Below are 15,488 nucleotides of genomic sequence, written 5' to 3' on the forward strand. Positions count from 1 at the left end.
TATTAAATTACAAGTAAAAGCATGAATATCTTTGATGATTTTATTTAATTTCAAAATAAAAATAAAGCATTTAGGAAATTCTTAGAATAAAGCAAAAGAGAATTATAAACACATTGGATAGAATTCATGACTAAAGTAAGAATCCATTCCTAAGATACCACACTAGACTCAATTAACTGGAAATTCATTTCTCAGGAACACTGTAACAGTTTTATTCATATTGTACTATGTTAAATATTTATGGAAATATCTGTTTTTAAAATGTGCTAAATGCTTTATTGTGAATCAATATGATATAAAGTTTTATCTTACACTTTTGAAACTAAAAGCAAAGAAGTTTTAACATCCAAATTCCTTCCATTTTACTTACCAATAGCTGTTTTTGGTCTTTCTTGGCATCCGTGTTAAAGGGGGGTCCAGACATCCAAGATGGTAATGGAGTTTGCAGGTATCACATAACAAAAGAAGATGCTGATCATGGTTCTTCTTACAAATTCCACAACTTTGAATGAAAGTGGCAAATAAAAGATCAGAATAATAATCATAGGAAAACAAAGTTTATGGAATATATTTTAATTTTTAAAATTTCACCACTGAATCAATCTTCCGTTCAAACACTTAATATTTATTCTGTTAAAAATCAAATTTTTTCTTAACACATATTTTTTTAAAATGTCATTAACTGATTATTCTACACTTTTTTGAGTGTAAGAAGTTTTACTTGCCATATTGCCATATGTACTTTATTCCACTGCTTCTAGATACCATATAATATTTAAAAGGAGACATTCAATACATTTAATATTTCCATTGCTCCAGGGATAGCCACCTAGATTGTCCAGAATTCCATGTTACCAAATTTTCTAGCTTCAAATTTTCTTTTGTCACTTTTTAAAAATTTCTTTAAGAACATTATTTTATGGCTTTCTGGTATCTAGTGTTGTTTTGAAAAGTTTTGTATTAATTTTATTTTGTTCCATTGTAAGTGAGCTGCTATCTCATCCTGGGAACTTTTCAAATTTTTTTTTTTCCTTTGGTCTTCATGATTTCAACTTTTTCTATAATGTGTACAGATGTTTTTTCCTGGAAAAAAAAATATTGTTATTTCTTCAACTATATTATCTCCATTTGATTTTTCTACTTAATGGTATTGTTTTTAGCAATTTATTTGCATTCCCCATCTCTTAGTTTAATTTCACATTTTCTCTTTTTATCCTTTTCTGTGGTTCTCTGAAAAAATTCCTCAATCTGACAGCCTGGTTTTTAATTAATTCTTCAGTTGTAACCATGTATTATTAACTGTCTGTATCTACTTAAACTATCTACTGTTATATTTATTCCAATAATTATGTATTTTCCATAACTATTATTTAATCTTTTTTTAATGATTTCTGATTTTAATATTGTTAATGCATTCCATTCTCTTTTCGAGGTTCATTGTAATGTATATTTTAAATTATTGTGTTGTACATTCCAATATGTTTAATTAAGGTGGCATATGTGTTCACTGTGCTAACTTTCATTTACGGTCATTATGAACCTCAGACATGTAATTATTTAGACTGGGAGTTCATGCTGTCCTGGAGATGTTGGCTATCTTCCTTGTGATTCATATGAAGGGAGAGCTGCAGGAACAGCCCTAGTTTATATCTTCTGTGTCAGTTTAAGGAGTTCTGGTGATTGAGTGGTGAAGTCATGAGCTGCTAATCAAAGGGTTGGCAGATCAAACCCACCAGCCACTCTGTGGGAGAAACATGAGGCAGTCTGCTTCTGTATGGATTTACAGCCTTCAAAACCCTACTGGGGAAGTTATATTCTATCCTTAGAATTGCTATGAATCAGAATCAACTCAATGAAAGTAGATTTGATCTTTGGTTTGGGTCTTTTTTTTTTTTTGGCCGTAAACTCTCAATGCTATACTTTTTTTTGTTTTTTAAATTGTGATTTGGGTGAAAGTTTACAGAGCAAACTCACTTTCCATACAGCAGCTCACATACAAGTTGTCTCATGACATTGACTGTAATTTCCCACAATACAACAGCTCTCCTCCCACTTCCTTCTCATAGTTACCTCTTCCTTATGTCCTTCCCTCCATGCACTCCTGCCCCGAGCTATCTCCCTGTGCATATGTTGTTGTTGTTGTTGTTGTTCTGTGCCATCGAGTCAGCCCCGACTCATAGCGACCCCTCCTTCGGTTTCCGAGGCAGTATCACTACGGAAGTAGGATGCCCTGTCTTCCTTCCAAGGAGTGGCTGGTGGGTTTGAACCGCCAGCCTTCTGGTTAGCAGTCAAGTGCTTTAGCCACTATGCTACCAGAGCTCCTCCCCTTAATACAGGTTCTTCAGATTTTCTTTTTTTTAATTGTGATTTGGGTGAAGATTTACAGAGCAAATTCACTTTCCATACAGCAGTTCACATATACTTTGTCGCATGTCATTGACCACAGTTTACCACAATGCAACAGCTCCCCTCCCACTTCCTCCCCATAGTTACCTCTTCCCAGTGTCCATCCCTCCATACACTCCTGCCCCCTGAGCTGTCTCCCTGTGCATAAGCAGCCCTTCTTTCTCCCATGATTGTTCTCTCCAGGGCGTGTGTCTACTTGAGGTAAATATATAGCCCTTCTATTCTCCCATGATTGTTTCTTCCAAGGAGTCTATCTACCTAATGTGGATGAACTTGAAGGACATTATGCTGAGTGAAACAAGTCAATCACAGAAGGACAAATATTCTATTAGTCCATTATCATAAAAAGTCAAGGAAAGGTTTATATATGGAAGCAAATTTCCTTTGTTGGTTACCAGGAGTGGGGAGGGGAAAACACTGTTAGATAGGTAAAAACAAGTATTGATTTGGGAGAAGAGAAGGGCAATGCACCAAATGTGAGTGATCATCACGGTGGCACTGAGGAAGAGGAAAACATAGAAAAGTGCATGGGAGGTACAGACAACAAAGATGAACCCTTTTGCACATACAGTACTGTGTAGTCAGTGAAGGCAAACATGGATATAAGGGTAGATAGATGGGTGAACAGGTTGAACTATTAGGTATGTCTATGAAGAGGAGAGTGTGCCCAAGAACATGTATTGGCAGACAATGTTTCTAGAAGAGTATTTGTATTTTCTGTAAGAATTCCCAGGTATACAGTAGGCCTGATAAGGGACAAGGTTGTAGTCACTTCTTGGGCATAACCACCTACCCAGAGGAAGCAAGTAGTTGGGCCTGTGGGCTCAGGACCATAGTTGCAGGGGACATCAAGATCAATTGGCATTAGTGAACTCCTGTATGGAAAGTGAATTTGTTCTGTAAATCTTCACCCAAATCACACACACACACACACACACACACACACACACAAGCTCAACTGGCAATAAATACTACACAAAAACATTGTTCCACATCCTACTTGGGTGAGTAGCGACTAGGATCTTAAAAGCTTGCAAGCAGCCATCTAGATGCAACGATGAGTCTCTCCTCATCCAGAGCAAAAAAGAATGAAGAAAGCCAAAGACGCATGGAAACAGTTAGTCCAAGCGACTGGTACACCACGCGATCATCAGCCTATATGACTATGAGATCTGAAGAACTAGATGGTGCACAGCTACCATTGTCAACCACTCAGAGGGGGATCTATACAGGAGATCCTCAACGAGTGGGAGAACAATGTGGAACAAAACTCAAAATCATTTTTAAAAAGGGGGAGGCAGGTTTGCTGGTCTGATAGAGCCTGAGGGAACCACTGAGACTATAGCCTCTAGCTGACCTTTAGGTCTGGAATTGAACCCACTCCTGTGGCTTCCAGCCAAACAAAAGACAGGCATATGAGCTGATTATTCTACACACTTTTGAGAATTTCTTGTATAAATTTAAATATTAATAGAGTCAAACCTTTCAAGGAAGGTCTAGGTGAGATGTTTATTCCCAACATCCTGTTTGTTTTCATTTAAATTACCACTTAATGGCCACTTAAAATTAGCTCAATTTTTCTCTAAAAAGGTACATTATTAAACAAAACAATTAGCCAATTTTCTAAAAGTACAAGTTATTTTTATTGAAGAAACCAGCGCGTTTATTTTCTGACATTAATTATAAACATTTTAAAAATCTTTCAATACAGAAATAAACTGCATATATAAGTCTTTAAAATCACCAGACTTAAAATACCAATTGATAACTACTGCAAAGATCACAAAGTTTTGTTACTGTTGTTATTGTTATTTTGGATTTTTTTGGTCTGTTTTGAAGAAATCAAGCTGTTCCTGTACAAAAATGCAACTCAGCTAACTCCTGAGGACACAAGCACCATGATCTGAAAATCTAGGGTCTATTTTGCTAGGAATGCACAGATGGAAGGAAAAGTAGTTAAGAACCTAAAAAAGCCATCCAAGTACACAGACAATGATGTTTGGATTTTTAAAAAACTTTAGAAAAGAAGAGCACAGAAAATAGCAATCTGTACCTAGTCTTAAAGTTGCTCAGAGTTAAAAAAAGAAAACCACTTAACATATATTCTGAAACAAAAATGAGTAGCAGCCATAAAAGTCAACAGCGTAAAGATATGCCTGATGGTGGCAAAAGCTGGAATAAGGATGTGCTAGTCTTCTCACTCACTGTACATTAAGATAACAGTGGGCCTTTCCTACATTTCAATGGTATTATTTGTGTTACCTATGGAGGGAGCCTCCAACAAAAAACAGATGTACAGAGATGAGTACTATTGTTATTGCTGCTGTTTCTGAGAAAGGAAGAAGTTGTGGGTTGAATATTAATGAAATACAGGCCTGTGTGTGTGTGTGTGTATGCATGAATATATGCATATATGCATACACACACACCACTGTTTTCTAAACTTCTCTCATTTAGTCAATATAATGTTACATGAAAAAAAGGGAGGTTCTAACCTATCTGGATATGGAAAGAAGTCTGACAATATAAAATTAGTATAATGGTGAACACTGTAAGAATATTGAGCCAAAAAGTAAAGAATGAAAGTACTTCTGGAAACAGAATTAGTACAACTGAGTACAGGTGGGAAAAAAAAAATGTAAAAACAGACAAATTAAACCTTATCTTCTTTGCCCACTACTGTACAAAAAGGCACTAGATTTAGACTGTATTACACACAATATCCATCACTACCTAAAAACACAGATAAAACTCTGAACTGAGTCAAGTAAAAATAAAATATAAATGTGTATTTGCCTATTATATCAAAAAACAAAAATGAAAAATTAAAACAACAACAACACTGCCGTTGAGTCCATTCCAACTCATAGTGACCCTGAAGGACAGAGTAGAACTGCCCCAAAGAGTTTCCAAGGCTGTAAATCTTACAGAAGCTGACTGTCTCATCTTTCTCCCAGGAAGTGGTGTTTGGTTTCCAGTGGCCAACCTTTTGGTAAGCAGACCAATACTTTAACCACCAGAGTGCCTTTGCCTATTATAAAGTTACATTATTTATGAGAATAATCATCTATATTATTTAAAGTGACTCTCCAATTCCCCAAAAGGGACTGTTCATTTCCATGGAGCTCATGCAGACATGTTCTATTACTTAAAGAATACAAAAAGTCATTTATCTTATTAAAAGAGATACAAAAAGGACTTCTATCATTCAATCAGGAGCTCTGGTGGCATAGTGCCTAAGGCATTTGACTGCTAACCAGAAGGCTGGCAGTTCAAACCCACCAGCCACTCCTCAGAAGGAAAACTGGGCAATATATTTCCACAGAGATACTGCCTTGGAAACCCAAGGAGGGATCACTGAGTCGGAACCAACTCAATGGCAATGAGTTTGAGTTATCATTTAATATGGAAAACATCTTTAATAAAAGTATTAATATAGTCAACTTCAAATGTATTTAACTTAAATTCTAGTATAGATATAATTGATTCTGAAATATTAAAGTATCTTCTTATTTTCAACTATTAGTTAAAAATACACATTATCATTATTCATAATATTATTATTCATTACTTGCCTGTAAAGTACTGCTGGAAGAGTAGATGTCTTTTGTGTGCCTCCCTCTTTTTTACTCGGCTTTCTTTCTTTTGGTGCTCGCAAAATTGCCGGTATGTTCAACTTCTATTGATTTGAACAAACGCAGTTCATATTGTTTTAAGGAAGAAATGTAAAATAACATTTTCCCCTATTTGCCATTTAAGCCAACTAAATATGCTAGGATTCTGAGGGAAACATCTATTTTACCAGCTATTACACTAGCAAAAATTATTTTAATGAATTTTTTAATCTCGTAATTACTTCTATTAGAAACTTTTAATTCCATACTTTCGCCAATTTTCAATGGAACATTAAAACATTATGAAAATGAAAGTTCTACTTTAGCTTTAAAAAGTCAAAGACAGGGACAAGCACTTCGGTGGTTTAAGAAAAAAAAAAAAAGAAGAATAGCACAGTACACTTAACAAAAGAATATTGAGGCCGTTTATTTTCCTAAACATCCCAGCTATGTTGGTGCTCCCTGGGTTAATTAGAAAAATTATCTTATTGGACTAAGCTTTCCACAAAGCACACAGATTCTCTTTGGGCTTCTACTAATCTGTAGTATGCTAGCTTCTCAGACAGTGACCATCTATCAAAGTCATTTCTCAGTAGCCCTGTCGGCCAGCATCTGTTCAATGAACTAGAAAAAAATGTCATGAGAGCAGTACCAATGAATTCTATCTCTGCTGTGTATTTTACATTTGCACAAGGAAATCATGAACCTCTGTTAAAAGTTATTAAATGAACGAAAATGCTCTTTTATTGCAGCTAATGTTTTATACTAAATAGGAGATATGAGAAACACTTGCAACCAAGCCAAAAAATAATGTTGGCTTGGTAAATAAACTAATAGGCTTGAACTCAACATTAAGTATTCTAAACATAAAATATAAAATACTATATTGTTCCAAAATTCCAACAACCCCCTGGCAAAAGGAGCAAAGGTCAATTCTTCCATAGCTGACTATTCATTCTTACCTTTTAAAATTCACTATAATTTAAGGCATATACACCCTTGTTCACAAAAGAAGTATCTTCAAAGCTAGCATGGCACAATACAAATCAGTATGTATTACTTCCTAAAATTATATATACACATGAGTTATATGATTAATTCCATTCTGTAAACCTCTGAAACAAGCACAAAGAAAAATATCTGTACTTTTAAAAGCTTCCCTTATAAATTAAACCAGTTTGTAGTGAAAGGACTACAAACAGTGGATCTCCATCATTCTTAAACATGTAACTAACATTATTTGAGTATATTCTCAACTTATCAATTATAAACATAGTATGCTAAAAAAAGAGCATTGAAAGAAATCCATTTTGCAATAATTGTTTTCAATCAAAAATTTTAACATGGTAAAAATGTTTAAGGATAAAATGATTTTTTCATACCTACAATAAATAGCTACTGCTGAAGGAGAAAAACTACACTTGAACACTAAGATTTCAAAAACTTTCTCTTCCACAGTTTAATACAAAATCAACATGAAAATGAATCTCTCCAGTTTGGCTTTTTAAATTTTAAATTTCACATCCAAATAAAAAAGAACTAAGTATAGCACAAGAACAGGACAGAAAAAAGTGTGGCAAGGTATCTAAAACTGCTATATTAAAGAAGAATGCAGTAAGAGTAACTCATGCTTCATACATTAACTTCATCACACATGACAGGTCAATCAGTCAGAGCAAATGAAAAATTTTGCAAACAAGATAGCTGTTAAAATAACCAAATTAAGCTACAGGTCCTCAGTAGGCTGCTTACAATGCTCTAGATATATTTCAGGCAGAGATCATTATTCCCAGAGGATTAGTTGGCCCCAATCAAACAGAATTCTTTAGTTAGCAAAGCAATAGTTTTATCAGGAATGTGGTCTTTGAAAATTATATGGAGAGCAAGAATAGAAGGAGATAGCTATTGGAAAGAAACTAACCTGCCCTGTGATTCTGCCTAGCAAGGCCCATATTCCTTGCCCTTCACTTCGAAGTTTTCCATTCAGATTCTGTAGTTCTTCTAAAGACTCACATAGCTAAAAAGTAAGTAAGTCACATTAGTTAACTTCATTAAAATGTGTGGTAAACTATGTGAAAATTTAAATAATTTATCAATAATTGTTCAAAAGTTTCTATATTTATATTCTATATATCTATAATACATTCAACTCACAACAGTACTGAGAAGACTATACAATTATTTAGCAGCACCAATAAAATGTAAGCTGTTGCCTGTTTCATGTTAGTATTTTTACTAATTATTAACGATAATGATACATTTATATATCCCTTTATCATCTGCTATATAATTTTATATACATTCTGTTAATTAACTTTTTTGACCCTTGAAGCTACACTTCCATAATTCTCATAACGAGAAAACTAGAGTTTTTATGAATGGACCAAGATCACAGAACTAGGAAGTACTGAATCTAGTTCCAGGACTCTTCTCACTAAAACGTAGCTGATTATAGAAACATCCAAAACAAAAAAAAACAAACTCTCTGCCGTTGAGTCGAATCCAACTCATAGTAACCCCTCCGTGGGTTTCCGAGACAGTATCTATGGAAGTGGATTGTCCAACCTTCCTTCCAATATAGAAACCTATTTCCTACTAATTTTTTTTTATCACTTAAAATGTTTTCTAATAATAAGTCAACATCAGTGTTACATGCTCACATCATTTATTACTGATATTTTAGCCACATCTTTCTTTTATATATTCTTATCTCAACCCTCATTATTAGAATAAAGCAATACAATGCAAATTTAAATTGAGAATTATTATTTTTCCTTTTTTTAATCAAAAGTAACATTACTATTCAAGATTAAAACAATAGTTTAAAAATAAATTTTCAAGTTTCTTACAAATATAGAAGGATAAGTTCTATCATACTACATATTGATTAGAAATAAAGACTACCATTAAGACTACTTGGCTTAAAACTCAAGGTCTATGACTTGGCCACCTATGTGAGTCTTGGCAAATTATTTAATCTTTTTAGGGCTCAGGTTCCTTCTCTAAAAATGAGGGACTCTTAACTTATGTTGTAAAGTTGAAGTGAAATTTAACTGAGGAGGTATACTTAAAATGCGCAGAGTTCTATCTGGCATATAGAAAATGCTCAGTGGTAGTGAAAGCAATGAAGATAATGGAGGATAATTGTTGTAGGGAAGGGTCTAAAACCTCTAAAAGAATTTCAAAATGAAACACAGAAATTTCATGAAATCACAAAAGAAATAACCAATAGCATCTGTTATATCATATTGTTTTGTTTTATACTTAACTCACCTTGTTATATTCCACGTGAAGTTTTTCTTGTTCATTCTCTAATTTATCCTTTATATTCTTTTGTTCAGCCATATTTTCCTGAATTTGAATCATGCGCATGTTTCGCTCTATTTAAATTAAATACCCAATTTTATTTTACTACAAAATAAAAGCTAATACACAAATTACATAAAGGAAGAAGCTAGCCACAGAGATTACTATATATAAAAACCTACACTGTTTCAAACACTTACGTCTATTTACAAATACATGAACTTAGCGTTGATAATAGCCCACAACTTATTAGGAAAATAAATATACTTTTACTTGATAAATATGGCACAGCTAATAAATTTCTAAAAATTAGCAGCTATCAAATACTTTCATTAAATAATTATTCTAAATGAAAATGTATATTTATGAGTATTTATACTGACCAAAATAATAATTCACAAAATCAGCAGTGAGAGCTGGTTGCTTATGCTTTCTCCTTCCATCCACACTAGAACTAGTATCTGAATTGTCCACTGGGAAGATATCTGTACTGATACCCATTAGCTCTGCTTTCCGCATCAGCTTACGAATGGCTGAAGCACTACTAGTGAGTGGTCTGGGCAGTTTTTCCCTTGGAACCCAGGCCTGTGGCCTAGTAGATCGAGCTAGCTCTGCTTTGGCACGATATTGTTGAAGCCGGGCATTAATCCTCGCCTACAAAAAGAAACGTATACAAATTTTTAAGACATTAGTAGAGCACACATCTTCTCATAATTTTTACTTCCAATCTCAGAGACAGTAAAGATAGCCAAAATTTTGTATAATTAAGGCAAATTATATCTATCCACATTCCTTAAGGTATATTGTATAATTCCTGAGTTATAAGAAACTAAGTAACAATTGTCCTAATCTATGATTACAATTCTGAGAAACTAATTTGATTAACTTCAAGTTTTCCGTACTGCACGAGTTTCCATAAATTTACATATGTTACACAAAATATTTTAAATAACAGTCAGAATGATTAAATCCATTGCATTAACGAACATTAGACAAGATTGGAAAAAAAGGTGAGGTCAACCTACTGCACTCATAGAATAATTCCTCTAAGTGATATTTTTTTAATGTATTTGAAAATATACTTTATAAATGTCTACTATATTACCTAGATGAAGAGTATTATATTCAGCCACAAACTATACTCTTCATCTACCTTAAGGACAGTTTATTTTCTGGGTAACTAACTTAATTACACTTTGCATGTCATTGACAAAACACTAGGATTCTGAAATGCATAATCTGAAGAGAAAAAAACAAATGTTTGTATATGAGTCCCATACCTGTGCTTCTGGTGATAGTTGTTTCTCTCTCTCTTGCAAAGACATTTTACAATAGGATTGCAGAGCCAAGTAATTTTTCCTCTTCCATTTTCTGTCTAACCTATCTGCATGTTGCTTACAATAAGCAAAAAATGGATCTGCTATATCCTGTAGCAAAAAAAAGGGGGGCGGGGAGTAAGTGAACATTTCTGTTCTAAAGGGTCATAATAAACCTAACAAAAAATAATAACATTTCTTTTTGAGGAATTTCCTGCAAGGTTATTTATTTCTATAATAAATTTTAAAGATAACTTTTATGCATGAAGACTGATGGCTGTTTTAGAAATTTAACCTGTTATACCTAACTCAAATTAGAAACATCCAAATAAAAATAATTTATTTTTTTCTTTAGAAGGCTTTCTGGATTTAAGATAATAAAATAAATTCTTTTGCATTATTTACATGTAATTGTGTATTATCATACTCTATGAAAACAAGTAATTGATGAAGATGTAGGAGTCCCTGGGTAGTACAAATGGTTAAGCCCTCAACTACTTGCCTTAAGGCTGCCCATTCAAACCCACCCAGAAGTGTCTTGAAAGAAAAGCATGGCAATCTGCCACCGTAAGTTCATAGCCTTGAAAACCTAAGGCTTTTTAGCACTTCTACTCTACACAGATGGGGTTGCCCGAGTTGGAAAATATACACGGCAAACATAAATATAGTAAAAAAGTAATCTGCAATGTAATTACCAACCAAATGACAGATAGTCCATTCTTTAGGTATGTCCTAAAGAGGAAAAATAAAGTATCCATACTGTTCTTATATGAGATATGTTAAAAGGATTTCTTAGGTGGGATTCTGAAACCCAAAGAGAAATGGTCAAACAAACAAGATGGGACAGATGATAAAGAACAGAGAGAAACAGTTAAAAAATAAATAAATAAAAAGAAGAATCTAATGTGTCCTTAACAATAAAAAAAATGCATATGAGGCAATTATTTAGTGTAATATCCACAGATGTCACAGTATAGCACTATGAATAAGATTATATAACTGAGAGATATAAAATTTAGATATAAATCTTGGGTCCACCATTTATTAGCTGTATGAGTTTGTTACCTCATTAGTAAACTGAAGTTTAATAACATCTTCACATGATTATAAGGAATGAATACGAAAACAGAGATAGGTATCAAACTATTTGAGAATATAGAAAAGGCGGGAATACTCTCAAACTCATTCTATGAACCAAGTATAACCCTGACACCAAAACCAGGCAAAGACATCACTGAAAAAGAAAATTACAGACCAATATCCCTCACAAACATTGACACAAAAATTGTTAACAAAATACTAACCAATAGAATTCAACAACATATCAAAAAATAATACCTCATGACCAAGTGGGATTCATAGTGGGTATGCAAGGATGGCTCAATTAGAAAAATTATCAACGTAATCCACAACATAAATATAACAAAGGAAAAGGACCACATAATCATATTAACAGAAAAGGTATTTACAAAATCTAATATCCATTATTGATAAAAATGCCTAGCAAAATGAGAATAGAAAGGAAATTCCTCAACATAATTAAGGGCATATACACAAAACCAACGGTCAACATTATTCTCAATGGAGAGAGACTGAAAACATTCCCCTTGCAAATAAGAACCAGACAAGGATGCCCTTTATCACCAGTCCTATTCAATACTGTATTAAAAGTTCTAGCCAAAGCAATAAGTCAAGGAAAGGAGATAAAAGGCATCCAGATTGGCAAAGAGGAAGTAAATCTGTATCTATTTGCAGATAATATGATCGTATACATAGAAAATCCTAGAGCCTCAACAAGAAAACTATTGGAACTAATAGATCAACAAAGTGGCAGGGTATATAAGATCAACACACAAAAAATCAGTTGGATACCTTTACCCTAACAAAGAGAACTCTGAAAAGGAAATCAGGCATTTACAATAGCCACCCAAAAGATAAAAGTGCTTAGGAATAAATCTAACAAGGGACACAAAAGATTTATACAAAGAAAATAACAAAATACCACCACAAGAAACCAAACAAAAAGGCCTATGTAAATAAAAGAACATATCAAGTTCTTGAATACAAAGACTTAACACTGTAAAAATGTCAATACTACCCAAAGCAATCTACTGATATAATACTACAATCCCGATCCAGATTTCATTATCATTCTTTAAAGAGATAGAAAAACTGATTGCCAACCTTATACAAAAAGGAAAGAAACCTTGGATAAGCAAAGCACTATTAAAGAAGAACAAAAAAGCAGGAAGTTTCATAGTCCCTGATCTCAAAACCTACTATACAGATACAGTAGTCAAAACTGTCTGGTATTAGTACAGAACCGAGAACCCAGAAGTAAAGCTATCCACCTATAGACAGGCGATCTTTGAAAAAGGGCCAAAACTTATTAAATAGGCAAGAGACAGTCTCTTTAACAAATGACACTGGCAAAACTGCACATCCATTTGCAGAAAAATGAAACAGGATCCATATGTCACACCATATACAAAAACTAACTCAGGATGGATCAGAGATCTTAATGTAAAGCCTAAAATCAAGAAGATCTTCAGAGAAAAAATAGGGGCAAACTTAGGAGGCCCTAATATACACATGAATACAACATCAAACATAGCTAAAAACACACATATAGCTAAAAACACACACACAGTTGAAGACAAACTAGACAACTGGGGCCTCCTAAAAATTAAACATTCATGCACATCAAAAGACTTCACCAAAAGAATAAAACAAGAACCCACAGACTGGGAAAAAATATTTCGCAACAACATATCAGACAACGGACTGATTTCTAAAATTTATATAAAACTTTAACACCTCAACAACAAAAATACAAACAATCCAATTAAAAAATGAGCAGAGGACATGAACAGACACTTCACCAAAGAAGACATTCAGGCAGCTAACAAACACATGAAGAAATGTTCACGATTATTAGCCATTACAGAGATGCAAATCAAAATAACAATGAGGTATTATCTCACCCACCATTAAGAGCAAAGTTCAAAAACCAGCAAACAACAAGTGCTGGTGAGGGTATGGAGAGACTAGAACCCTCATACACTGCTGGCAGGATTGTAAAATGGTACAACCACTGTAGAAAGCAGTATGATCCAGCAATCCCACTACTAGCTATATATCCTGAAGAAATAAGAGCCATGATATACAGATAACATGTATACTCACATTTGTCTCAGCATTATTCACAACAAAAAAATGGGAACAACCTAACCGTTCATCAATGGATGGATGGATAAACAAACTATGGTACATATACACAACAGAATACTATGAAACATCAAAGAATAACAATGATTCTGCAAAATGCCTCATAACATGAATGAACCTAGAAGAGTGAAATTGTCAATCACAACAGGGCAATTACTACATGAGACCACTACTGCAAAAAGTTAAAAGGTTTATGCACAGAATCATTCTTTAAACTTTACCAGGGGAGGGAAGGAAAGGAAGAGTAAATCACTAACTAGAGGGTAGACATGCATTAACTTGGGGGAAGGGAAAGACAATACACAATATGAGGGAGTTCAGCACAAAATAATCAAGGCAGTGGAAAGAACAGTGAAGGCCACAAAAGTTAAAGGTAAAAAAGGTTACTATTACACAGTTCTGCAATAACAGTAGTAATAATCTGAATGGATATACAGATAGACACTCAAGCTGAACAGGGGTAGGAAGGTGAAAAGAAAATATAGGTAGCAGATTACAATAACACACACACACACACATACAGCTGCCTTCTTGGGACGTGTTCTCAATCTTGAGAAGATGCCAAGTAAGAATAAAAATTACATTGAATTTTAAAATAACCAGTTTAGATCATTACTCAATTGTTTTAAAAGTAGGTGAGTTGAAATTAAGTTATGAGATATAGAATTTATGTTTGCAGAAGTGAGCTAAGTATTAGGACCAGGGCCCTACTTAGGAACTCCATACAAGCTACAATATGGATGAACCTTGAAAAATGAACATGCTGTGAATAAAGTAAGTCAGGCACAGAAGGACAAACAGAATATGTCCCACTTACATGAAATATCCAGAACTGCCAAATGAATAAAACCCAAAATTTATCAGGGCTTACCAGGGGCATGTGGGAGGATAGAATGAGTTATTGCTTATGGGTTACTGAGTTTCATTTGTTGTTGCTGGGTGCCACTGAGTTGTCTCTGACTCATAGCGATTCTATGGACAGCACAATGAAACTCCGCTTGGCCCCACACCAGCTCCACCAATCCCTGCTATACTTGAGTCCATCGCAGCAGTCACTGTGTCAATCCATCTCATTCAGGGCCTTCCCCTCCTTCGTCGACCCTTCCCCTTACCAAGCATGACATCCTTCTCCAGGGAATGGTCCCTTCTGACAACATGATCAAAGTAGGTGAGACTAAGCATTCTGGCTGCACTTCCTCCAGGACAGATTTGTTAGTTCTTTTAGCAATCCATGGTACTTTCAGTATTCTTCTCCAACACCACATCTCAAAAGCATCAATTCTTCTTCAGTCTTCTTTACTCATTATCCAGCTCTCACATGTATATGGGGTGATTGAAAATATCATGGCTTGTGTCAGGCACACCTTAGTCCTCAAGGAGACATCTTTGCTCCTCAGCACTTGAAAGAGGTCCTTTACAACCAATTTGCCCAGTGCTATACATGGTCCATGTCCTGACTGCTGTCTCCATTGGCATCAACCATAGAACCAAGCAATGTGAAGTCTTTGACAATTACTATCTTTTCTCCATTCATTGTGATGTTGCTTTCAGATCCAGTTGTGAGAATTTTTGTTTTCTTTATGTTGAGATGTAATCCATACTGCAGACTGTATTCTTC

At 34.3% G+C, this 15,488-nt stretch overlaps 1 protein-coding gene across 1 annotated transcript in view; it reads right to left on the reverse strand.

Moving 5' to 3' along the window:
- Positions 1-15,488, reverse strand: part of PHF14 (PHD finger protein 14) — a 254,861-nt gene that overhangs the window by 165,136 nt on the left and 74,237 nt on the right. The window contains exons 8-13 of the mRNA XM_042781427.1: positions 10,607-10,753; positions 9,710-9,980; positions 9,294-9,400; positions 7,942-8,037; positions 5,982-6,085; positions 371-502 (exon numbers count right to left, since the gene is read on the reverse strand). Of these exons, the coding sequence (XP_042637361.1) occupies positions 371-502; positions 5,982-6,085; positions 7,942-8,037; positions 9,294-9,400; positions 9,710-9,980; positions 10,607-10,753 (857 nt within the window). The remainder of the gene's footprint in view (positions 1-370; positions 503-5,981; positions 6,086-7,941; positions 8,038-9,293; positions 9,401-9,709; positions 9,981-10,606; positions 10,754-15,488) is intronic.

The sequence above is a fragment of the Orycteropus afer genome, unplaced genomic scaffold, assembly GCF_000298275.1.
Source record: "Orycteropus afer afer isolate SDZICR_OR568_19922 unplaced genomic scaffold, OryAfe1.0 scaffold00119, whole genome shotgun sequence".
NCBI lineage: Eukaryota > Metazoa > Chordata > Mammalia > Tubulidentata > Orycteropodidae > Orycteropus > Orycteropus afer.